A 27,642-nucleotide genomic window follows, 5' to 3' on the forward strand; every position below is an offset into this window, starting at 1 on the left:
TATCCTTTCTGATTGGATTTATTTAAAAACAAAATGACACATATAAACAACCTGATAAGATAACGTATAAATATTTCATGTGGTTGGATTCACAGGAACAGTCAATGGCAATATCGATACCGCCCTAGCACTGACATTTTAGAACATCACTCCACATCAACAAAAATAATGTTCATAAGTCACATATGTTGTTAGAGGTCAGAATGTAAAATATTTGCTCACTGCAATTTTTTTTCAGACTGTGGCAAGCAGTTTGTTTGTTTGTTTATTTGTTGCTTAACGTCCAGCCGACTACGCAGAGCCATATCAGGACGAGGAAGGGGGGGATGAAGGGGGCCACTTGTCAAGCGATTCCTGTTTACAAATGCACTAACCCATTACTTGTGTCCCAGCAGGCTTTAGTAAAACTAAATTAATACCTACTGGAAGATTACCAGTTTCCAGTATGTTAAAATAGGCTTAACCTATCTACTGCTGGACTTACATCAGAACACTAACAGATTAAACTATACATGAATCGCGAGACAAGCGGCAAGAGAAGAGATTTTTGGAAAAAATACAGGTGAATGAGCAAGAAGGCAGAAAAAAAAGAATTCATGAAGAAAAAGAGAGCATGACAGGAAAGAGGAACCAAAAATCTACCTAACAGCAAACTAGAAAGCTCCTGCGGTTCCAAAAACAGGAGGGGCCTTTAATTTCATAACCGCAGTGCCCCACTGCGGGATGGCAAGCAGTGCAAATGTGAACAAAATTGTGTGTTTTACCAATAATTTAGAGTGCAAAATACAAAGACACAATATACAAAGAGGAAATCGCACAAACATTTCAAGCTAAAGATCAGTGTATGTGAACAATACAGTTGAGCCGGTATAGATATCACAGATCATACAAATAATGGACAAATCATGAATTAAATCTGCATATTTGTTTTCACCTGCACATAGTATGGCCCAGGGCTTTTTGATTAAATTCAGTGTCGACAAAGAAGAGTGTAAATGTAAGTAAAAACAGGATCAAGGTCTTGCCTTTCAATGTTACCGACAGGGAAAATATTAAGTTTTTAAGGCAGGGGACAAAATGCACAGAAAGGCCACCAACAGAGAACAAGGCCCCTTGTAGTTCTGTGTGTGTGTGTGTGTGTGAGAGAGAAGAGAGAGAGAGAGGGAGAGAGAGAGATGGGAAAGTTGAACGACAAAGAGAGAGAGAAATCATGCGCATGTGTTAAAGGTGAACATCCATCTCCAGGAGACCAAGCCTTGTTGTAGTAGAAGGCAGCAGAGGTTAAGTGTTTCCAGAACGACAAACTATAGCTACATCTGCCGTGCACCGACGTTGGCCTTTAACCTTCGCCGTAGGTCGTGAGTACTTTAGTAACAGTCCGGACTTTAATTGCGAATATCTCAAAAACTAGGTGGAATTCTGTAATGAGCTTTTGGAAATGCCTCAAACACCTAAAAATCTATTATCTCCTAAACCCGCATTAAAATTGATTGACAGGTAATTAAATAAACAAAGGTCAAACATCGACTATCTTCGCAGCACGTCGTGAGTACTTATGTAACCATACTTCTAACACCGTGTAAGGAAGATAATTGTGGGTTCGATGTCAAAATAAAAGCTGAGTTATGGTTCCTGTTTATTTCAGGTAAGAATTAACTTGGTGCGTAATTACACACGTAAAAGATAAATGTAAGGACACAATCGGAAATATATTTAGTTTGATAATCTAATTCAATGAAAAGCCTGATTTCTGTATTTTTTTCTTTTTTTGTTTACCCGTGCATGTTTTTCCTTCTTTGAGAAGTATGGTTACATAAGTACTCACGACGTGCTGCAAAGAATGTTTTTAGCGACCTACGGCGAAGGTTAACAGGCATATTTGTGTATGCGCATGCATCTATGCCTGGGTGTACATGCATTATGCATGTGGGGTCAATCCCTGAGGTGCTTCAAATGAAAAGTATTGTATGAAATCAATAAAAAAAACAAATGCATGTATTTGTTTCTTGTATGAATACTAGACAGCGCAAGCTACTTGTAGTACTAAAAGAAAGAAAAACAACTAATAGTACATGTAATAGGTAACATGCGCCTTGAGTCGCCTTGTGTGGTGAGATACGTGCACGATATAAATCCTCGTAAATAAATAAAATAAATAAAAATAAATAATATGAATGAACATATATACATAAAATCACAGATGATAAAACCTGCAGCCTGTGAAAAATTACTAATCATGATTCAACAAAGCAAGAAATTTGACAAATCAAGAAATGAACATTATCAAGAAGGCACCTAAGAAAAATGTGTACAGATCAGCTCCAACTAAGTACCATAGAAATCTTCTGTACAAAGAAGCCAAGAATACATCACATGACGTTGGCTTTACACAACCAGAAAAGTTTATGAATATGCAAAATAGTTCTTACAATCATGACAGCCGGCAACAATGTGGTCAAAAAGAGACATAGACAAGAATTGTTATCACTCAAAAATTAATTTTTATTTCCACGTGTTAGTACTTTTTCTTTTTTTTCCACCTGTCACTTTCTTCACAACCTTGTTTCTTTTACAATTTTTATTTTCAATTCTTCTAGGCCATATATCAACGAGTTGGCCCTGCAGACAAGACACTTATGAACGCAAGCGGTTCTGAGCGATGTCATCAGTAAAGGTATTGGTGAACGGTTCTGTGTGATGTCATCAGTAAAGGTATTGGCGAACGGTTCTGTGTGATGTCACTGGTAAAGGTAAAGGTAACCAGTTCCGTGTGATGTCATTGCTCTTTGTCATACTAGTCTCTCACCGTCAAACGTTCATTTAGGTTTGACACTCAACACTGCTGCCCAATCACCACCAACTGTTCATTTTGGTCATAATGTCCAAGAGTTTGCTAGTGCAAGAAAAAACAGCAGAGGGTTGTTGAGACCCGACACAGTGCTGACTGCTGGTGTGGATGTTTCTACCAGAAAGACATGCCGCCTCCGGCCCCGTCTGTCCAGAAGTTGCTTCTTTGCTGCGTTCCCGTGACTTGGTGACCCTGCATGGCTGCCATCTGAGCTACGTTGGGGCTGTACCCTGGTGGGGGAGGCTGTCAAACAGAAATGAACATTCTGCATCGTATCTCATGCATGTGGGAAGACTGTGATTCCTGCCACAGGGTTTGGTTAACTAACGAGCTGAAAATGACCCATAAGAATTTCTTTCAGTGAGTCAAAGGGCGCATCCAGATTACATACCACTGTGCCCCCTTATTCACAGCAAAATGCCTCTGACACACAGACACACACACACTTTGGTAACATGGTACAGGGGCAAATAATAAGCTCAGATGGCACCAGATTACACAATACTCAACTTCAGACTCAGACTGCTAAAGGCAATGAAGAACCCACAAATGACCCAGAGTCTCACTAAAGTGTCTGTATCTCAAAAACTATTGGGAGTTTTTGATTGAGACTTCATGAAATCCTCGAACACCATAGAACCTTCCCATCGACCAATTGTAAAAGGATAATCTTTGTACTTTGTAAAAAACCCAAAAAAACCAAAGACGTCATTTGAACTACACAGTCCGGATGTTGTGGGTCGTGGACGACCAATATGGAATTAAAGAAGGCATTTAATGATGTTTATCCCTTTTCGGATGGCGTGGGTGGTGTACGACCCATACTGTCCTCTGCAAAGAGGTGGTAAAGAGTTTATCCCTATTCGGATGGTGTGGGTCTTGTACAACCCATACTTTTTATGTTGAATCCTTCTTTGGAAAAAAATGGGTCATATGTCCAAAGCTTGATCCGGTGAAGATTAAGATGTGCATGAGCATGCAAGCTAACTTATTTTCAGTGGTGTGAGTATTTCCAGCAGTGCATTACGGTGATTGGTGAAGCTGTCGGCTTGAGTGAAGGAGTGGCACACACACACACACAAACTCACTGGAATATTGGGTGTAGCTGTTCCACCAAAGCGAGCACCAGCATCAAACAGTCCAGGTACAACCACCTGTCCTGGAGGAGCAGGGTAGGCCTGAATCAAGGAAGAAAACACTGCCAGTGTCATGGTCACTTTAATAATAATAATAATAATGCATAATATTTCTAGAGCGTATGTTTCCAGGGTTTAACCCTGCTCAAAGCGCTGTACAATCAAAATCCTACGACAACAAAACATCATTTAACTTACTCTATAATCCATCACAATAATCCGCATTGTAAAAAAAATTACAACAGACCAACAAAATGCAAGTCATCCCAATTGTAGACCTACCTTTTCTTGTTTGCTTTTGATATTCCCTCTCTTTTGAGACTTAAACAAATGTGTCTGTCATTCAAAGGCGACCTCTCATTACGGATTCTTGACTACAGTACAAGCGGCCACCCTAACAAGCGCACAAAAAAAACAACAACAAAAATAGGCCTTTAGGGAAGAAATTTTAAATATCGAGGTCAATTTACAGACTTAACACTATTGTGACTTAGCATTGCCACGGCGTTAACGTCCTGCCTGCCCAAGCTTGCCACCAAGAAACTTCCCAAAAAACAGTAACTGTAAAGAAATCTGTCTAGCAAGCTTGAATTAAGTCCAATCACCACCAAATTTTGTGTACTAATTAAAAAATGGATGCCCAGTTCAGTCGTGCTATTTATAAGTTTGTCACGCGATTTGTTTTAGCAAAGGGGGGGTGAAAGGGGGATAATTTGTGTTTTTTAACATTTTTTTGTGTGTGTTTTCTTTTCCACTGCTTTTTTAAAAGTTATTTTTTAACAGAAAGTATTATAAATAATTTTATAACCAAACAAGGTGTAAAACCTATGAATTAGCTGAAATATTGTTAACATTCTACACAGAAATAAGGAGACAGTACAAAGAAAAAAACAAGCAAATCACGCATTCACTCACAGCATCCTGACTCAAATGAAACAAAAAGTCTGTGACACTCACCAAATGATGTCTAGGTAATCCATATTGAATATAAGTCACATTTTCACAACAAAGTCCCAACTGTACACCTATGAACATTTCCAAAAGGATTAGGAGGCTCCAGCCATCCATTGTTATCAGTGCTGCCACGCCCCCCTTGCAACTACACGATTCGAAGATCCATGCAGTACCACCCTACCACGTGTAGTTTGCCGACTCATACTAGCAACAACAGGACTGTTTCTTCCTCAATATCACTGCTATTATCGCTTTCTTGAGGCGAAAACAACACGTCGGAATCATGATCTACAGGATCCTCAAGATCCAACATCCGGAAAATCTCCTCCCGCGACAAGGCTTGCCTTCGATTAATTTTTTTTGTTCGAAAAAACCACTCAAATCTTCTCTAATTTGCACATGGCGGAGAGCAAGTCACGTGTATCAAGGGAAACAACTCAATTTATTGCAAGCTTCAAAAACCGGGAAGCAATCACGAGTCGTGTACCTTGTATGTCTGTTACTAAAATAGTCACTTCCCGTCCGTGGGCGTGTCAGCGCTGTTACTAATTTAGTCACCTCCCGTCGCGAAAGTGTTAAAGAACAAAAACTCGCGAAAGCAGCGCCTCAAAGGGGAGAATTTCTTACATTGGGGGATGGCAAAAGGAGGGTTCAATATTTACAGGCTCAGCCTTTGAATGCTTGCTTATTGGTTCTTCCTGTCCCTTCAACCTATTCAAGTTTGTTTCCTTTAATTCTCAGTGTACATGGTGGTATCTGTGATTGAAACTTTTTACATTTAGGTATATCACAGTAAAATGAAGATCTGATTCGCCTTTTCAAACCAATATCAAAACTATAGCATGGGTAACTAAACCGGTTGAGACAGACAAAAACAGTGACATACCGCAGGGGCACCGGGCATGTATGCCCCAAGCATGCCTGGAGTGGTGGGGTATTGTCCTGGCTGACTCTGAGGGGGGTAGCCGTGGGGTGGTTGACCGTAGGCGTGGTAAGGCTGGGGCACTGCGTTGGCTGCAAACACACAAGCAGATGGAAATTATCGCAACAATGGTTAGTGAAGAGTAAAGATTGAAGTAAGTATTCGTTGTGATCTGTAGCAATCAAGGGTACAAGAAAACAAGTCGCGTAAGGCGAAAATACAACATTTAGTCAAGTAGCTGTCGAACTCACAGAATGAAACTGAACGCAATGCAATGTTTCAGCAAGACCGTAGCATCGTCAGTCCACCGCTCATGGCGAAGGCAGTGAAATTGACAAGAAGAGCGGGGTAGTAGTTGCGCTGAGAAGGATAGCACGCTTTTCTGTACCTCTCTTCGTTTTAACTTTCTGAGCGTGTTTTGAATCCAAACATATCATATCTATATTTTTTTGGAATCAGGAACCGACAAGGAATAAGATGAAAGTGTTTTTAAATTGATTTCGACAATTTAATTTTGATAATAATTTTTAATATATTTAATTTTCAGAGCTTGTTTTTAATCCAAATATAACATATTGATATGTTTTTGGAATCAGAAAATGATGGACAATAAGATGAACGTAAATTTGGATAGTTTTATAAAAAAAATTTTTTTTTTTACAATTTTCAGATTTTTAATGACCAAAGTCATTAATTAAATTTTAAGCCACCAAGCTGAAATGCAATACCGAAGTCCGGGCTTCGTCGAACATTACTTGACCAAAATTTCAACCAATTTGGTTAAAAAATGAGGGCGTGACAGTGCCGCCTCAACTTTCACAAAAAGCCGGATATGACGTCATCAAAGACATTTATCAAAAAAATGAAAAAAACGTATGGGGATATCATACCCAGGAACTCTCATGTCAAATTTCATAAAGATCGGTCCAGTATTTTGGTCTGAATCGCTCTACACGCATGCACACACACACACACAACGACCCTCGTCTCGATTCCCCCCTCGATGTTAAAACATTTAGTCATAACTTGACTAAATGTAAAAAGACCAAGGTTTCGACATGTGTAGTAAAATCCAAAAAGAAACAAGTTTATCCATGTGAACATTCTATGTGACAAAAGAAGACAAATACACACACAAAGCTTGAGTAAATCATTACGCAAACAAAAATACAGTCACAGTTTATCATAGTACTCAAATCCTAAAACAAAGAGACTGCCAACGTTCCAAAATTCAGAATAAACAAGAAGGGCAAAGCCCATACGACTCACATGCTTGACCTTGACCTTTACATAGCAATGACATACACTAAGAACTGCTTTACACATTTTTCCTACCAAAATACATGTGACCTTGACCCAAGGTCAAGGTCATCCAAGGTCATGCAACACAAAGCTGTTAATTCAAGACATAGGAAGTACAATGGTGCTTATTGGCTCTTTCTACCATGAGATATGGTCACTTTTAGTGGTTCACTACCTTATTTTGGTCACATTTCATAAGGGTCAAAGTGACCTTGACCTTGATCATATGTGACCAAATGTGTCTCATGATGAAAGCATAACATGTGCCCCACATAATTTTTAAGTTTGAAACAGTTATCTTCCATAGTTCAGGGTCAAGGTCACTTCAAAATATGTCAAAAGGTTCTCCATCCTAAAATGCTAATCGCTGGTCATTAGGGGATCGAGTCGAACAAGGAACGTCAGTTCTCCGACTTCTCTCTAGTCTGGCGCCTGTTTTCTCTTTTTTGACAAATATCAGTTTAACGTTTAAGTCTACAGATATCTCAAACCCTTCTGCATTCAGCGCGATACCGGTATCGTCACTTTTAGTGGTTCACTACCTTATTTTGGTCACATTTCATAAGGGTCAAAGTGACCTTGACCTTGATCATATGTGACCAAATGTGTCTCATGATGAAAGCATAACATGTGCCCCACATAATTTTTAAGTTTGAAACAGTTATCTTCCATAGTTCAGGGTCAAGGTCACTTCAAAATATGTATACAATCCAACTTTGAAGAGCTCCTGTGACCTTGACCTTGAAGCAAGGTAAACCAAACTGGTATCAAAAGATGGGGCTTACTTTGCCCTATATATCATATATAGGTGAGGTATTCAATCTCAAAAACTTCAGAGAAAATGTGAAAAATAGCTGTTTTTTAGACAACATTTATGGCCCCTGCGACCTTGACCTTGAAGCAAGGTCAAGATGCTATGTATGTTTTATGGGGCCTTGTCATCATACACCATCTTGCCAAATTTGGTACTGATAGACTGAATAGTGTCCAAGAAATATCCAACGTTAAAGTTTTCCGGACGGCCGGCCAGACGGACGGACGGACGGACGACTCGGGTGAGTACATAGACTCACTTTTGCTTCGCATGTGAGTCAAAAACCCGAGAAAGCCAAGTTGTTGGAATGTTTGTAATTGACAAAACACTACGTTACAATCACAGATAATTCGACCCAGCGGTCGTTTAAGTGCACAGACAAGCAAATATTAATTAAACAGAAAAAGCCTTATCTCGCAAAATGTGCAGCCGCTTGGTCAAAAATAATAAAGTAACATTGAAAATCCAGGATCAGTCATCATCACGACCCTCAAACAATTTGATTGAAAAATGAGGTCGCCACAGTGCCGACTCAACTTTTTTTTTTTAAAGCACGATACGATGTCATGAAAAACATTTATTGACAAAATAAAAGCATATGTGGGGGTATCATCTGCAAGAATTTTTATTTTATGTTTCATGTAAAAATGTCCAGTAGTTTTCTGGGACTCTCTCTTTACACACACATAACACAAACACCACCACCCTCATCTCAATTCCTGGTCTACTAAAATACATTTAGACAACATACTGAGTCACACACAAACACCTTTAAATCAATGAACACTGTACACAGTGACAATATCCTTTCTCATTGGTTTTACTTCAAAACAAAATGACACATACAAACAACGTGACAAGATAACGTATAAACATTTCATGTGGTTGGATTCACGGAAACTGTCAAAGGCATGTATAGGTACCTTAGCACTGACATTTTAGAACATCACTCCACATCAACAAAAATAATGTTCATAAGCCACATTATGTTCAAAGGTCAGAATGTAAAATATTTGCTCACTGCAATTTGTTCAAACTATGGCAAGCACGTGTAAATGATTTTAGACCTTCCTGTGCAAATTGAACAAAATTGTGTGTTTACCAATAGTTTAGAGTGCAAAATACAAAGACTCGATCAATACAAAGAGGAAATCATACACAAATGGCAAGCTGAAAATAAAAATCAGTGTATACATACAATTCTTGACGAGATGATGAATGTATACATATTACATTTGAGCCGGTATATATATATCACAGATCGTAAAAATCAATGGACAAATCATGAACTTATTCTGCATATTTGTTTCCACCTGCACATAGTGAGGCCCAGGGCTTTTTGATTAAATCAGTGTCAACAAAGAAGAGTGTAAATGTAATTAAGAACAGGATGAAGGTCTTGCCTTTTAATGTTAAACCGATAGGGAAAATATTAAGTTTTTAAGGCAGGGGACAAAATCCATACAAAGGCCACCTACAGAGAATAAGGCCCCTTGTAGTTTTGTGTGTTTGTGTCTGAGAGAGAGGGGGGGAGAGAGAGAGAGAGAGAGAGAGAGAGAGAGAGAGAGAGAGAGAGAGAGAGAGAGAGAGAGAGAGAGAGAGAGAGAGAGAGAGAGAGAGAGAGAGAAGAAGAAAAGGTTGAAGGAGAGATCACTCATGCATATGTAACAGAGTGCCGAAACACAACAATCACCTTTGTAGGCGAAGTCCAATCAAACAGGATTGAGAATTTTAGAGCTAATTTCTTAGCCCTATAAAAACTGTTTTGGTTATGCAAAGGAAACCAAGAACATACAAGGAGACCGCAGTAGCCAGACCCTATCACAAACAGAACTCTGCAATTCACAGGTGTCGGCTATAAATAGCTTGCGCTATCTAAGGCCAACAACTGCAGAAGTCTCCCTGTCACACATATGGGTTAAAGTGAACATCCTTCTCCAGGAGACCAAGCCTTGTTATAGTAGAAGGCAACAGAGCTTAGTTCAGTGTTGCCAGCACGACAAGCTAGAGCTACATCTGCCGCGGGCCGGTGTTGGCCTTTAAGAAGCATATTTGTGTGTTTGAGAGAGAGAGAGAGAGAGAGAGAGAGAGAGAGAGAGAGAGAGAGAGAGAGAGAGAGAGAGAGAGAGAGAGTGATGGGAATGTTGAGATCACTGATGCATATATATGTGTTAAAGTGAACATCTTTCTTCAGGAGACCAAGCCTTGTTATAGTAGAAGGCAACAGAGCTTAGTTCAGTGTTGCCAGCACGACAAGCTAGAGCTACATGTGCCGCCTGCCGACGTTGGCCTTTAAGAAGCATATCTGTGTATGCGCATGCATCTCTGACAGGGTGTACATGGTAGTACATGCATTATTCATGTGGGGTCAATGCCTGAGGTGCTTCAAATGAAAAGTTGTATGAAGTCAGTAAAAACAAGAAAAGCAAATGCTTGCACATGACACCTTCGTTACCCCCGCCCCTCCCTGAACCACCTTTCCCCTAAGATCCCCCCCCCCCCCCCCCCCCCCGATAAGACATTTTTCAAGATATTCTGTTGTTAACCTGTGTAAGTTTACCCCCATAATAAGACCTACTTCTGTCAGGGTTGTGAAGGTCTCAAAAGGATTCCACTACCAATGACCCCATCGACCCCCCAAAAAAATAAAATCAAACAAAAGACATACGGACGGACACCTATGAAACCTAAGACTCACCAATTACTCAGGTGAGTCAAAAATAAAACAAATAGTGATACCAATAAACATATTGGTGAATACACAGATGATAACACCTGCAACCTGTGAACAATTACTAATCACGATTCATTTAAAGCAAGAAATTTGACAAATCAGAAAATGAACATTATCAAGAAGGCACCAAAGAAAAATGTGTAAGATACAGATCAGCTCCAACTAAGTTCCATCGAAATCTTCTGTGCAAAGAAGCCAAGAATGAAGATGGCTTCACACAACCAGAAAGCGTACAAGTTTATAAATATGCAAAAAAGTTCTCACAATCATGACAGCCGACAACCATGTAGTCAAAAAGAGACATAGACAAGAATTGTTCTTACTCACAAACTATAACAGTCATTCCTTTTACAATTTTTATTTTCACTTTTTCCATGCCATATATCAATGTGTTGGCCCTGCAGACAATAAATTTATCAAAGCAAACGGTTCTGTGTTTGTTTGTTTGTTTATTTGTTGCTTAACGTCCAGCCGACTACGTAGAGCCATATCAGGACGAGGAAGGGGGGGATGAAGGGGGCCACTTGTCAAGCGATTCCTGTTTACAAATGCACTAACCCATTACTTGTGTCCCAGCAGGCTTTAGTAAAACTAAATTAATACCTACTGGAAGATTACCAGTTTCCAGTATGTTAAAATAGGCTTAACCTATCTACTGCTGGACTTACATCAGAACACTAACAGATTAAACTATACATGAATCGCGAGACAAGTGGCAAGAGAAGAGATTTTTTGGAAAAAATACAGGTGAATGAGCAAGAAGGCAGAAAAAAGAAAAGAATTCATGAAGAAAAAGAGAGCATGACAGGAAAGAGGAAGCAAAAATCTACCTAACAGCAAACTGGAAAGCTCCTGCGGTTCCAAAAACAGGAGGGGCCTTTAATTTCATAACCGCAGTGCCCCACTGCGGGAACGGTTCTGTGTGATGTCATCAGTAAAGGTATTGGCAAACGGTTATCTGTGTGATGTCACTGGTAAAGGTAAAGGTAACCAGTTCCGTGTGATGTCATTGCTCTTTGTCTCTCACCGACAAACGTTCATTTAGGTTTGACACTCAACCCTGCTGCCCAATGACCGCCAACTGTCCATTTGGTCATTTAAATGGATTACCAAAACCCACGGTCCCTCCAGCCCCGGTTGTGAAAAAGTTGCTTCTTTGCTGCGTTCCCGTGACTTGGTGACCCTGCATGGTTGCCATCTGGGCTGCGTTGGGGGCGTACCCTGGTGGGGGAGGCTGTCAAACAGAAATGAACAAAGCGGCATTCTGCATCGTATCTCATGCATGTGGGAAGACTGTGATTCCTGCCACAGGGTTTGGTTAACTAACGAGCTGAAAATGACCCATAAGAATTTCCTTCAGTGAGACAAAGGCGCATCCAGATTACATACCACTGTGCCCCCTTATTCACTGCAAAATGCCTCTGACACACATACACACACACACTTTGGTAACATGGTTCAGGGGCAAATAATAAGCTCAGATGGCACCAGATGTACATGGGTGCAACCTGGAAAATTCCAAAAACCTGCAAAAGTTGGGGTACAGGGGCAGCGCCCCGTTGGGGGGGTCTGGTGGGCAAAGCCTCCCAGAAGCTGAAGCTTTTTTAGTATTTAAAATGCACAAAAAATCCTCTCCTGTACATACAAAACTACGATCGGCAAACGAAAGAGCATCGGTGAATGTTGACCGATTTTAACGCGTTATTTTTTTTATTATGCTCGTCAACTTTTCAAAAACCGGCACTGCCGGCAGCCGATGAAACCAAAAACTGGTTGCCGGCGTGTAGCCGGCAGAGTTGCACCCATGGATGTATAAGTTACAGCTCCGTCCATCCATGGTATCGCGTGATATTTTGTCGAGACTGGGTCAATGAATATGATGACGTCACTCGAGGCTCTGCCGAGAGTGATGTCATTATATTCTTTCACCCCGTCCAGACAAAATATAACGCTATACCATAGATGAATCAGAGCTGTAACGTATATGGCATGACCAAAGTAAGGAGAATTCGTCATGGGATGTGGAAACAAAGCATGAGAAATTCACCATGGGCAGAATAACCAACACAAGCCTAAGTTCTAAAACTATATTTTGTGTCAGTCTTGGCAAGGCCAGTTTTGTCCAGTTCCGGAAAAAACATCATGTATTCATTCACCCTGTCAAGACTAAATACCACGCGATTCCATGGATGAATCAGAGGTGTAACTTATATATCCAGTGATGCATCAAAACTATTTTTGTTTTGAAATGTCTTCACAACATACAGATAATTTGTAACGACATAATTGTTATCACAAGACAGGTACTACACATACTTTGTTTGTCGTCTGCTACAAATCTAGTCTTGTTGGCTGACACGGAGTGAAAAGAAGCTTCAATCGTACATTCATCACGGAATAAATGCTCAATCCACTGTCATTTCGCCACTGAACATTGTTTTCTTTTCTTTCACTTTTTGGTTAACATTGAAACGGCAACCCATAATGTTTCAGGTGTTTCAACACACGGGTTTATAGCTACTACTTTCGAGTTGCTTGTTCCGCAGTCTAAAATGACACCGGAAGTGAAAACAATTGTCGCGCATACATGTACTGTCATAAAAAGACATCATGACAAAGTTACACGCAAAATGAAAGAGACTCTGACGTCATTTGTTTTTGGTTCGGTGGGTTCCGTCTTACAAATGGCTGGTCCTGGGTCTTTGTTCTCTGTTGGCATTGCAGCTGTGAAATAATCAGTCTTGTGTCTCAGTCGTGTCGGTGCAGAGTTTGCTTCTGCAAACGTTCTGTTCGTGTTGATGACGGCTTCGTGAGACAAAGCGAATCTATCGTGTGGAAGAGATTTCTGTATAAAACACCGACAATGGGAGGCATTGATGCGTTTGCAGTTATCTAAAGACTGAAATAAACTGCATGTGGTTAATTTCATCCGTTTAATGCTTGTCGAAACGAGCCATAAGGCTTTAGAATAAAAGATTCCACGCATTGCTTGGCCATCGGATCACAGATGAGGTCGCAGTTTGTAGGTTGAATCTATGAATCGGCACGACCAGAGATAGATCTGCATCTCTGGTACGACCTTCCAGATTAATAATAATAATAATAATAATAATAAATAACTTTTCTATAGCGCGAGTCCCATCAATTGGCTCCAGGCGCTTTACAAATTCATTATAGAATAAACTAGCACAAATCAACAAGCATACAAAGCATACATTTAACTGAGACATAACACCAAGAACCCAAGCACTAAGCAAAACTTAGCGTACAATGTTAAAAGTACACACACACACACACACACATATACACACACACGCACGCACGCGCACACACAAAGATACCATTGACAAAGAGACCATAAAGCACATACAGGGTAGAGAGTTCCAAAACAGAATAGAGTTGTGGAGAGTCTACTCAGGCTAAGCAAAGGCTTTACGAAACAGGTATGTTTTGAGTTGTGTTTTGAAGGAGGAAAGGCTGCTGGAATCACGGATAGAACTTGGAAGCGAGTTCCAGACGGTCGGAATCTGGTACCTAAAGGTTCTTTCACCAAAGGTCTTGGTCCTGGTTTTGGGGATGCGAAGGAGTTTTTCAGAGGAGGATCTGAGAGAACGGGATGGCTCGTAGATACTGAGGGAATGGGACAAATAGGGGGGAAGTGATTTCTCAAAACAGCGGTACCCTAACAGAGCCAGCTTGTACTCGATTCTATACTTCATATTAACAGCGGGTTCATGGTCGGAATCAAGAGGTCAAATTTGCGTGGCTCCCAATCATTTCATAAAAGATTTCCTTTTTCTTGTTTCTGCGGCTGCACAAGTTATTTTGTCTAGGTCATGGCCGAACTTTAGGCCTACGGAGCAATATCGCTGGAATAACAGAGACAAAGAAGGGAAGTCATGCTATATTACACAATACTCAACTAATCAGACTCAGACTGCTAAAGGCAATAAGGAACCCACAAATGTACAACAAGAAAAGCAAATGCTTCATACGAATCTCCTTCATCATGTCCATTAGGGTTTTGTAGGTCTTAAAAGGAGGATTGCACTACCTATGACACCCCCCCAAAAAAAAAGAAGAAAAAAAAAAAGAAAAAAAAGAAGCTGCAAAATGATGTTCAAGGGAACTGTCACATCCGACTTATTGACACAAACTTGTTCCTTATGTGACCTGTATCAATCCATTTACTTATTCAACCCTAAGAATATTTCACATTTTCAAATCAACCTCCTTCCCACCACTAGCCTGACATACTTGACATCCACCAAATTATTTTTGAAAAAAGAGAATTTTTTTTAACAAGAATCATAATTACTAATTTTCTTTCTCAAATTGAGTTTTGGCTAGCCCAGACAAAATATCACTCAGACACTTGAATGACCTAATTTCTGCCACTATGACAAGAGCCCTGATAGCCAAGACTGTGACCAAATTAAACAATGACATCATAGCTTGATGAGGTCAAGACTTATAACTGATAAAGTTATACTTATATGGTTGATAGCTCAGTGGACATTTTCAGTGGTGAACATTTTTTCCAGTAAAGATTTTCATTACCCTGCTGTGACCCCAAAATGTGGCGGGGGTCAACCAAACTAGGGTCATGTCAGTAGATTATCAAACCCTTGAAGTGTTCAAAGTTTCAAAGGTCTAGCTTAAAAAAAATCCTGAGACAACTTCAATGTTAAGTTATTATGAATCGAACAAGTGACCCCAAAACTTGTTGAGGGTCAATCAAACTTACGTGAAGTCGATAGATTATCAAACCCTATAAGTGTGCATAGTATCAAAGCTATAGCTTCAAAAACATCTGAGATAATCTCAACGTTAAGTTATTATTAAATGAACATGACCCCGCTGTGACCCCCAAATTTGACGAGGGTCAACCAAACTTTGTGAGATCATCAAACCCTGGAAGTGTGCAAAGTTTAAGAGATCTAGCTTAAAAACTTCAGAGATAACCTCAACGTTAGTTTTTTTGTCCACGGCCGGCCGTCCGCCCTCCATACAACTGGACACATATGAATTCTTATACTCACCGATTATTCAGGTGAGTCAAAAATACATGTACTGATGTTTCTTAAGATGTGCATGAGCATGCCAGCTAACGTATTTTCAGTGGTGTGAGTATTGCCAGCAGTGCATTACGGCAATTGGTGAAGCTGTCGGCTTGAGTGAAGGAGTGGCACACACACACACACAAACTCACTGGAATATTGGGTTGAGCTGTTCCATCAAAGCGAGCACCAGCATCAAACAGTCCAGGTACAACCACCTGTCCTGGAGGAGCAGGGTAGGCCTGAATCAAAGAAGAAAACACTGTCAGTAGGTATATAGTGTTTTTTCAAATTCTTCATGTATTGATTGTTTTTAATCTGCACTCTTAAAAACAAACTTTTTGAAGTTGAAATGCATTCAAATAAAAAGAAATTATGGCCGCTGTGTATCTTTTTAATTTAAAAAAAACCCACAGGTAGTGCACCACTCAAAACAGGGGACACGCCTCTTGCTAGAAAAATATGTGAAAAAAAAGTTGTAAAGAAAGTTTCATACAATGATTTGTGATCAGGAAAACTGTCAAGAAAGACGTCAAAAGATGATGCTAGATATTGCTTTCCTGATCTAACGTATGAAGAAACCCATTGTTATTCAGCAAATTAAGAAACTTTCTGGATTACAGTGGTTTCACTTTCATTGTTTGTATATCCACTTGATGAACATTGTTGCGAAAACAAACTAGATCATCTTTTGACGTCATGAGTTTACGTAAGAATTTGATCGAAAAATAGATATTGACTGAGATTGCTACAAAATGGCTCCGAAGTAGGTAGGTTGGTATGTTTCAAAAGCATTTTAGAGTCTTTCGCACACTCTTGTGCAAATGTAAGTGATCAGGACGGTTAGAATAATGATGGAACCACCAAGACATCGTATTTTCAGCAGGGGGCACTCTATTTTTCAAGTCTTGAATACCTTTATTGAAGAACAAATATATATAATATATGCAACAAAAAAGGCTACAAATTCTTCAAAATTGAGGTGCACTTCAAGGCCAATGTCTGTTCGTAGGTCAGTTTTTAACACCAAAAACAATGCAAAAGACATGTTCAAACTGCCTAACTGCACAAGGTGAAAGCGTGTTATTTTGTCTCTCTGTTTTTGGGACTGACGATTTCCCGCGAGAGTGACCTTTTCTTAGCTTGGTTACGTCTACTGTCAGTGTCATGGTCACTTTCTAATACCCAAACTCGTATACCCATAATCTGCCACAATAATCTGCATTATTAAAGATAATAACAGACCAACAAAATTTAGGTCTTCACAATTGTAGCCTTTTCTTGTCTGCTTTTGAGATTTAAGCAAATGTGTGTTTATTCAAAGGCGACCTCCTATTACAGATCAGGCATGGGAATTGATTGAAAGAAAAATCTCGGAAAACTAGGGGGGTCCCCCAGAATTGTTTTGAAATCTGTGCAATCTGGCGCATTCTGGGAGTATGTTTCATGAACTATACACATCAAAACATCTGACCAAATTTAATACATGTTTTGTATTAACAATCATTTTAATCCTTTAACTGAACTGATATTTGTTGAACACACTTACTCTTTGTTAGCAAAACTGACTTTGGGTGGAATCTCACTAAAAGAGGGGACGGTTTTCTGGAGGACATAATTGGTCATACTAGGCAGATTGTCTTTTTCGATTTTTGTTCTCTTGAATTCTTATTTTCTGGGAAGAGGAATTTTCTCTCTCAGAAATGTGTAACTTTTCGCGGAAATCCTCGGATCCGAGGAGAATTCCCATGACTGCAGATACTTGACTACAGCGCAACTACAATAACAAGCTCACCAAAACTTTATGAAAAATCCAACCTCTTAAAAGGAGCAGTTTTATTATTGAGGTAGATTTACAGATTTTATGAACAGAAAATCTGCAAGAGGATCAAAAGGGAGAAATTCTTACATTGGGCCGGGGATAGTAAAAGGAGGGTTCAATATTGACAGGCTCAACCTTTGATTGGATGCTTTGTTTTCATGTCCCTTGAACCTATTTGACTTTTCGGAACCCATGATTCAAGTTTGTTGCCTTTCTCAGTTTATATGGTGGTCTCTGTGTTTGAAACACTTTACTTTCTCCTAATTTACAGAGACTTTAAACAGAACATCACCAAAGAGAGGGTCTTAAATTATAGGAGGAAGTGTTATATAGGGGAGGTTCCGCTATAGTATTGCTGATGGGGTCTATGTCGACCAACAGAGTGGGATTCCCTGTAGGTCGAGTTCCTGTAGGTGGATTCCCTGTATACCTAAGACTTTAAAATTGGCAATCTTGTATACAGGGAATCCCACAGGGTGCAGTTTTTCAATAAAACTTGCAAACCATACTCGAATTTCTAAGAAATATCAAAAAAGATCGAAAAACATCAAATTCTAACGATATGTCGCTAAGCATCACGTGACTTTCATTGATATTAGCGAAACGCTACAGGAACTACACCCTGTGGTATTCCCTGTATACAAGATTGCCAATTTTAAAGTCTTAGGTATACAGGGAATCCACCTACAGGCACTCCACCTACAGTGAATCCCATTCTTTTGGTCGACATAGACCCCAACAGCTATAGTATTGGTAACAAAACAGGTCGAGACAGACAAAAACAGTGACCAACCGCAGGGGCACCAGGTGGGTAACCAGGCGGATAGGCCCCAGGCGGGTAGGCCCCAGGCTGGTAGGCCCCAGGCATGCCCGGATGGGTGGGGTATGGGCCAGGCTGACACTGAGGGGGGTAGCCGTGGGGTGGTTGACCATAGGCGGGGTAGGGCTGGGGCCCTGCGTTGGCTGCAAACACACAAGGCGGTGGAAATTATCGCAACTATGGCTAGTGAAGTGTAATGATTGAAGTAAGTATTCGTTGTAATCTATAGCAGTCAAAGGTATCAAGGTATCAAAAAGACCAAGGTTTCAACATGTGTACACAAATCCAAAAAGAAACAAGTTTATCCAGGTGAACATTCTATCACTATGTGACAAAAGAAGACAAAATACCCACAAAAAACACGAGTTGTTTGAACGTTTGTAAATGTAATAAACAAAACAATACGTTTCAATCACAGATATTTCAAACAAACAGTCTTTAACTTCAAGTGCATAGACAAACAAATATTAGCAGAACAATGGTGACTGCGCATGAGAGCGACAAAGAAAAAGAAAAAAAAACTGTACTCACTGTTTAACGATGACGAAACGAATAACACAGCACGACGTTTTGACGCTTCTCCAGGTATACAAATCAGAAAAAAGAAGACGACAGATGACATAATAGAAAAAAGAACTACAGATCAACAGTGCACATTTTACGTCTCACAAACCAAAACAAACGGACAGAAGAATTAGGCAGATGATCGCATAGATAACGTCGGACTTTGACAGTCAAACATTCTCTTGTCTGTGAAGGAGCCACGAGGGCCTTGGAGGCAGGTGTCAGGGTGGAGGAAGGGACAAGACTTCGGAATTTGGTTTTGAGCAAGGAAATATCCCAGGGACACAGCGGTTAATGGGACTGACACAGCGGTTGATGGGACTGCGAAGACGAGACCTCACCAAGAAAGAGGTCCTGTTCTGAAAGCGCAGAATGGTTTTTCAGCAAAGACAGACCTAACTGTTTTACTTGCTTGAAGGATGTGCCAGTTAGATTTCAAGATTCTTCCAACTGGCATGTTGTGGTGGTGGAACAGCAGAGAAACAACAGGTCACTTAAATTCCCTGGGTGGTGTTGGATTGAGGGTAGACTGGTCATTATGGCAGACTGTTGGTGAAAATCTTCATCTTCAGAACAGAGCCTTTGAAGACAAAGAAACTGAGAAAAAGGAATGCTGTTTTTTTTTTTGTGGCAGGATGATGAGAAGTGTTGACGTCAAGGTAGCAATGGGCGTCAGTTTTTGTTGTAGAAGACTAAGGTTGTGAAGTTGCCATGCTGGATGGGGATGGAGATCCATGGCGACTCCACTGATCTGTGCAAACACCTGACTGTCAAACTCAATGTTCAATGTGAGCACGAGCTCAGCAAGACGGACAAGAGTAGTTGTTGGAGGGTAGGCAGAATGAGTGGGACGACGGTCCAGAAAGAAGGCAAGCGCCTTAAGTCCATCAGCATGGGGTATGGAAGTGTACAGTGACCACATCCAAGGTGAACAGATGTTGAGGTTGAAAGTTGGGGTGGCTGTATGAGATGTTCCAGAAGGTTGAGGGCATGGGTAATGGCACAAATATTAATTAAACAGAAAGACACAAGCGATGCATACTTTTCTGACCCATGGCTGGTCGACCGTCTAGTTCTGACATGAAGGAGGTCTTCTGACCATAGATTTTCCTAGCAAGCAGACAAATTAAACCAGGACATTTGGACCTATTTTGTCCTCCGAGTCTGGGAACAACACTGTAGCTTTAAATTCACACAGACTTCCTTCCTGGAAGGTGTGGTTGCTGTTGTCGGGGCATGTGTCCCCATGACTGCTGGGTAACGGGAGAATCATTGGAAAGAGCTGACACTAAATGATGCAGAAGGGGTCTTAGTCGACCATATTCTTTAAAGAGATTCGATTCAGTGTTGCAAATTTTATTGAAGAAGTGAGAAAATCCATCAAGTCCTCATGGAAATGCATTTGGATGTAGATAAAGGGAAGCAACGCCGATGTGAGTCACACGCTTTGCACGAGATTGAGCGGTATCATACTATCCTACACAAAATGCACTTGGGTGAATTCCCTGTATACATGCTGAGAAAACACCTACAGAAAGTGCAAATACAGGGAATGCACTCTCCTTTGGTTGACTTAGGCCCATCGTCTACAACAGTGACAGAAATGTGCAGCTGCAAGATACACGTAGACCTGTTTACCCTCAAAGTTTGTCCGGAATTATTATGGATAGGGGGTCTAAGTTCCGGTATTACGGTCACCTACTCAAAATTCCGGTCACGAGAACATTTTCCGTACGCGAAATTTCAAAGTCGCAATTGTGGCAGTCACCGAGACAGTGATTTCCCGAACACCCCTTGAGCTATCCAGGATCCACCGCAACAGCCTGGTATGCGCATTTGCACAGTCTAGTGAGCGCATGGGTTTATTGTCATTCTCGGTCCGATCGACACAGGAAATCCGAAGCGTAAGGCGGACCTATCTCAGGATGAAATGCACACAAAAAAAGCAAGTTGTGCAGAAGTATCGGCAACCTTATCTCGTCAAGTGGCCGTGTCTGACAAAATCAAACAAAAGCGAGTCACCTGGTTTTTGCAATGTGTGTTGCCTTGACGTTTCGTGTGAGAGCGTTGGGGGAAATTAATGCAAGCGGCATATCGATTGTGCTTGACACCAAGAAATGCTTCGCTGAAAGAGATTAAAGTACACAAAAGGTTGACTGAAGACATACTAGTTACTACAAAGAACAAGAGGCGAAGCCTTCAAGGCTCACGTAAGAAATAGACAAACAGTAACACAAACTCAATCACTCCGTCACACATACACACCCACACACACAGTAAGCTTAGGTGACACTGTGCAAGAAAGAGAGACACTAGATCTAGATCTGTCTGTCTGCCTACTTACAGGGACACGACTGCCAAATAGTCTCGGCCCGCTCAAAATAACAATGACCGAGACCACACACACCACGCGAGAGAGAAAGACTACAGGGAGGCATGCCGTCATGATGCATTAATTGACGTCAAACACTTTTGACCGTGACGTAATCTTATGCGAGCTTTATCCATAGTCTTGGATAACCACTCACACATAGACTCGGAAATGTTAAAGTTTCTACCACAGACATACACACACACACACGCACACACACACGCACGCACAAACGCACAGACAGACAAAGTTACGATCGCATAGGCTACACTTCGTGAGCCAAAAATACGCTGAGAAGAGTGAAAAAAGAAAATCTTGATCACAAGAAGAACCGAAGCACGTTTGAGCAATTTCCTTGATGAAGACGAACACAATCTATCAGTCTCAGCGGCCGATACACTAACCCACATGATGGGATTTATGTTCATTGAATCGATTCCCAAATTGCGGCAGATTCTTCTGAAATGCATTTTTGATTGTGGTACAATTTTGTTTTTCGTTCATAAAGCAGTACAGTCTTTCAGTTCCTTGCTGAATTTGTAAATTGTTTGTATCGAAAAGGAAAAAAGGCTGTGTCTCCAGTTTGTGATCCTTTTCTTTCTCCTTCTGGCTTTTGACAAGATGCGAATAATTGGGTGTTTTTAATTTCAATGAAGACGTGCAATTTTGATGGTGATACAGCGTGTTGTTTTTCATCGATAAAGTAGTTGGTGCAGTTGAGGCTTTTTTAATATATTTTTATTTTTTTAATTTATTTTTACTAACTACATTGATCATTAAATTGTATCTGAGAGGATGTTATCTTGACTGGTTTTGATGCAGGATGTCTGATGTGACTGAATGTATGGTGGTTTTATTGATGTGCATCTTGACTGTAAATACTGTTTTTCTTGTTATAGAAGTACACTTATGTCTGTTAACTAGAGAAAGAAAAAGATCACAGACTGCAGACACAGAACTCTCTCCATTACTGCATTAGGCATTACTGATTACAGTTCACACTGGAAATAAATTCACCAAGGCAAGGAACTAAAAGACTCAATGAAAAACAATACTGCACTACCATCAACATTGCATTTCAGGAAAATCTGCCACAATCTGGGAATCATCAATTAATCTTCTAAGTGATGTTACATGTCAGTTGTACTGTGTTTGCTTTGTGTATGTATAACAATACTGTTATAAATACATCATGTCCAATGTTGTACTTGTATTGCATGGTAGCGCGCGTTCAAGCATTTCGTTTAAACGTTTTCTGGCTGGTTATGGTTGATTACTGACAGATGCCTCAAATTACTGACAAGCACCAGTTGCATCCCTGAGAGCCATTTTGGGGGGTAAACAGGTCAGGCAAGACTACCTACCTGGATAGTACGGTTGCTGTGGGTATCCCATGTGTCCTTGGGGAGGCATCGGTGTGTAGGCAGGTGGAGCACCCTGGGGTGGCATGGAGGGACCTTGCTGCATGGGGTAGGGGACATTGTGGCCCTTGGAGGTGGGGGGAGCTTGGGGGTATGAGGGCCCTGGGCCTTGCTTTTTTTCTGAAAAAAAGTTCAGCAGCATAGAAATTAGAATTAGTAACCTTAATTTTAATAATGGTTCAACTGAAACATGAGCTTGGTAACAAGAAAAGTATAAATCACAGAAAGCAGATCTGCCTACTTTAGTAGTAGTACTTCCTGGTAGACTACACCATTAACTCATTGTCTCCCAGGTACGGATATATCCGTACCCACTCATATGGCTCTAATCTGACCAGGTACAGATATATATCTGCTCAGACTGTTAGCTTCAGTCGCTTCCTGTAACGTCCATTTAACGCCTGCATTACAGCGTGTTGATACACAGTTACTACACAGTCACAACAATTCTGAGTGACCTGCTGCAGCACAGCTGGTCTTGGCTATAGACTTGGTCAACACAGGTGGGGTAGAAAGTGTAAAATTTACAAAGTAAAAAAAAAAAAAAGAAACATTCGAAAAATACATATTCAACTTTCAAGACAACTGTGTTAACGTGTTGCATATAAAACGTTACAAAGTTGAATCAAAATTAAAAGGTTACAAAGTTGAATCAAAATTAAAAGGACTTATCAGCCCTGAAAGTGAAAGTCAAACAAATGGCGTACTAGCCTTTGACTAGTGATTCTGAACATTTTCTATTCAGAGAGCAAACTTTACTAGCCGAATCAACAATTTGTTTCAGCAGTTTTGCATTTGGCGAGTAGATGAACATTTCTACTCGCCAGTTACATGTTTCTTCTCGCCATGGTGAGTAAAATACACACGCCAGTAAATACAGCCCCATATACTCAGGTGACATGTAACATTAACTTAAGACTGAATGTTTTTCCGCCAATTTCAAGCAGTACAATTATCTTGAAGAAGAACATCATGGCATGATCTTGCAACTGAAGCAGATTTGTGATGTAATTCTATCGATTTTACCCCCTATTCGATTTATTAGAAAACGCAACGGGCGGTTACTCCCTTGAATACAAATTTGTTTGTGTGCGTTGAAGCTAATTTCAAAGTCAAAATACCATTTATCATCACAAACTAGAAAATAAGAATACATGGTCCAAAGTTCGATCAGCAGCACCGCTCTGTGCGTTTTCGAATAAATCGAATTTGGGGGATAGTCACATACATGTCACATGAATATACTTTTATAGGGTGCTGTATTTACTGGCATGTGTAAAATACTCGCCACTTTCAGGCCTGCTTATAAGAAGTTATACTCCCCCTCCATTTTCATGTCTACAGTACAAAAACGTGTAACCAAATTAATCCAGAAAACATGTTTATGATGTAAATATATATATACCGTAAAATCCCTAGCAAACGCCCCCCCCCCCCCCCCCCCCTCCGCATGGATTTCGGGTAAAAGTAGGGGGTGCACTGGGCGTTTGCTAGGTATACACCCCTTTGCAAGATAAAGTGTCATCACATTTTCACGAGAAAAAAAAGTGATACAAGTATTACAACCAAGTCAGAAAATGACAGTGGGACAAGAAACACACAGACACAACACACAGACACAAACACACACTCCTATACACACATACACTAACAGATATACTTACACATCCACAAACACACGTATGAAGTACGCAAGCACACACACACACACAAACACACACACTTTGACAGATGTTAAGGCTGGGCTCACTTTATTTTTACTGAAGAAAAAAAATCCAGTGTCACACTCAGTGACTCACAATAATAAAAACAAAACCTAAGTTTCTTCCCTCCAGATACAGGGATGTCGTTAGGCGTCGGACATCGGACATATAACGATGAAAATCCCCAAATGTCCGATTCACATTGCCGCATGTCGGTCAGATGTCCTATCGTTTTAGCCTGAGCGTGGTCATTGTCCGATATGTACTCCATTCCTTCGGACAGCGCGATATTCGTTAATTTTCATTTCAAGATACAAATCTTCTAAAAGACCGAACGCTCTCGTGTTCAGCTGACACTGAAGTTGCCAGTGCCGCGGAGTGCGGATCTTTTCTTTTGTCGGGAATTCCCGAACCGTTTGCGGTATGCGCCGTTTGGGTATAACCGTCTCGGTGCAGCGCACTGATCTAAAAATAGTGGATTATTTTTAGATCAGTGCATGCCACAGGAGTACGGGAGACAACTCCAACTGACTAAATGTGTCGTCTGCTTTTGTTTTCGATACTAGACGAAGGACTGAATTATGCCGCTGAAAAAAAACTTAAAGCCTGCAAAGGATCAGCATTAGATCAAACCGATCACTTTGTTTTTCAACTTTTATCCAAATCATGCAGTTTGTAATCAAAGTAAGAGCTCTGAAGTTGTTCATGTTGGTTTATTTTTTGTGGTTTCTTTGAAACTAAACAAATACAACATTATATGCACACTGTGTCGATGTATTTACTATATTATGTGTGTGTTCTACAGCGCGCGCGCGTGGGTGTGTGGGCCGTGTGTGTGTGGGCGTGTGTGTGTGGGCGCATGACTTTGGAACAATTCCATGGAATGTGTTATAAGCTCAGTGTTTGGCGCAAATTCATAATGTCCTATTACACTTTCTGAAAGCGGTCAAATGTCTTATTGATGCTGAAGAACTCAGGACATTTGTCCTATAGGTATAAATATGTAGCAACATCCCTGCAGATATCAATTATTTTTGTGAATTAGCCTGATCTTCCCGGCTGTGGTGATGATTTTGGGATAGTGATAACTGATATGGACACATTTCAAATCACTGTTGGTTTTTTTTGGGACTGTATGTATTTTGTAAATAAAAAACCCCACTATAACAATAGAATCAGGTACCTTTTTCTAGTAAAAAAAACAACAACCGGGGTGGGCGTTTGCTAGGTAGTGACCCCTCTGCACAACTTTTGGCCAAAAGTGGAGGGTGGGCGTTTGCTAGATACTGGGCGTTTGCTGGGGATTTTACGGTATATATACATTAAATTAATACACCAAACCATTCCACAAAGTTATGTGCGAGGCAGATAATTATATGCATGAGCCAAGATGGGCTATCATTCTGTTGATCAACTCGATGCTCTTTCAATTTCAGCAGTCATGATTTCATTTTCAACATCTGGTCACGTTAAAAGCTTGTATAAGTTGTAAACTGAAACTACTTGAAAAGTTAATGATAATGATCTATGATACATAGTGATATATGTGGACAGCTGACAAAAGATGCAGCCTGCATCATGCATGACTGCTATGGAAGGCGAAAAGGGTCAAATGATCGAGCAAAAGGATCAAGTAAAAGGATGCATACTTTTTGCGTTTGACCCTTTCCGCGCGCGCGGAAAGGGTCAAACACACAAGCAAAAGTATCGTGCAAAAGGATCGATCCTTTTGCTGGATCCGGTGCCGACAAAAAGTGGAACCGGAATTTTACCGGCACACAGTCTGGAGTTCACATTTTGGTGGCAAACTGACTTCAGAGTTCAGTTTGCGTGTACGTGCGTCCAGTGTTCTAGATGATCGAACGTGTAGCAAAGACCTGTACGTGTACGTGTAGATATTCCGTCACCCGTGACTCACTTTTTTTTCTCCAATGTTCCAAATCATACGTTGTTTACCAAGACTGCAGATCTCGGCTCAAAAGCGTGACGTAAAAACTAGATTTGATGACGTTACCCGTACACATGCTGAAAGTGGCACATCTAGATCTGTTGCAGAAGAACGCTTCGCGCCAAACACTTTTCACACAGTAATTTTAAGTTTAACTACACACCCCTAAATGTACTTGCTAAAACAAGAAGAATTTTTTTTTCTCTTGATATTTCATGCTCCTTCACGCCACACCAGAACATGTAATCTACTTACTTTACTTTCTAGATTCGTTCTTCGTGCTAATCCGTTCCATGATTTTCCGAAACGGCGCGATGAAACTGCTCGTTCAAAAGTATCGTGTAAAAGGATCGATCCTTTTGCACGATCCTTTTGCTCGATCATTTGACCCTTTCCGCGCGTCGGGCGGAAAGGGTCAAACGCGAAAGGATCGATCCTTTTGCATGAACCTTTTGCTCGATCATTTGACCCTTTCCGCGCGTCGGGCGGAAAGGGTCAAACGCGAAAGGATCGATCCTTTTGTTCGATCATTTGACCCTTTCCGCCCGACGTCAAACGCGAAAAGATCATCCTTTCGCAGGATCCTTTTGCTCGATCATTTGACACTTTTCGCCTTCCATAGACTGCATGGGGACAAAATCAGTATGAGTAAATGACACGGACATTCTTAGACAACGTCACACACCACGTTTCTTCTTCATGTGCATGTTCTGCGTTCCCAACACACCACGTTAAACGTAGTAAAAGGCCAACAAGTTATTTCGTCACATTGACTAGACTTGTAGTAGTACATTGTAGGTAAGCGACACAGGGGTAGAAACGGATGATGAAGACCTTTGAACCAGCTTGGTTTCGTGTTTTGGCATCATCAAAACCAAACGTCCACACAAAAAAGTCAAACAGAATTTACATGCTGTTAAAGATTAACATACCTGACATGGTTTCGCTTCCAAGCTAGTTAGGACACGGCAAGGTTTGTTGGACAACCACCACTCACAGGCCTACCCCTGACTGTTTGTAAGAACCGTTTGCGCAAGGAATCAACAAACACACGTGACCATGAACAAGCAAAAAACTACCCAATAAAATGTAAACAGACTTTTGGTGAATGCAATGTTCTTATATTTATGACTTTAGTTACATCATTTTTAAAATTTTAGTTCAGTAAGTCATTTTAAGCGTTCACGCTGGTTTATTCTGAGACAATTCTGCAAACCCCAAAT

At 40.6% G+C, this 27,642-nt stretch overlaps 1 protein-coding gene across 4 annotated transcripts; it reads right to left on the reverse strand.

Annotated features, from left to right (window-relative positions):
* Positions 1-27,498, reverse strand: LOC138947732 (DAZ-associated protein 2-like). 4 transcript variants are annotated; one of them, XM_070319280.1, is made up of 7 exons: positions 27,352-27,498; positions 22,712-22,888; positions 18,386-18,555; positions 15,923-16,012; positions 5,825-5,952; positions 3,937-4,026; positions 1-3,091 (listed from the first exon to the last, which is right to left on the reverse strand). In XM_070319280.1, exons 1-7 carry the CDS (start codon positions 27,356-27,358, stop codon positions 3,061-3,063), a joined length of 693 nt encoding a protein of 230 aa, XP_070175381.1. In that variant the 5' UTR covers positions 27,359-27,498; the 3' UTR covers positions 1-3,060. The 4 variants fall into 4 exon arrangements, with proteins under 4 accessions (XP_070175381.1, XP_070175382.1, XP_070175384.1 ...); XM_070319281.1 differs by lacking the exons at positions 22,712-22,888; positions 27,352-27,498 and adding an exon at positions 18,944-21,647; XM_070319283.1 differs by lacking the exons at positions 15,923-16,012; positions 18,386-18,555.
* Between the last annotated feature and the right edge of the window lie 144 nt (positions 27,499-27,642).

This window comes from Littorina saxatilis, linkage group LG14 (assembly GCF_037325665.1).
Source record: "Littorina saxatilis isolate snail1 linkage group LG14, US_GU_Lsax_2.0, whole genome shotgun sequence".
In the NCBI taxonomy this organism is placed as follows: Eukaryota; Metazoa; Mollusca; class Gastropoda; order Littorinimorpha; family Littorinidae; genus Littorina; species Littorina saxatilis.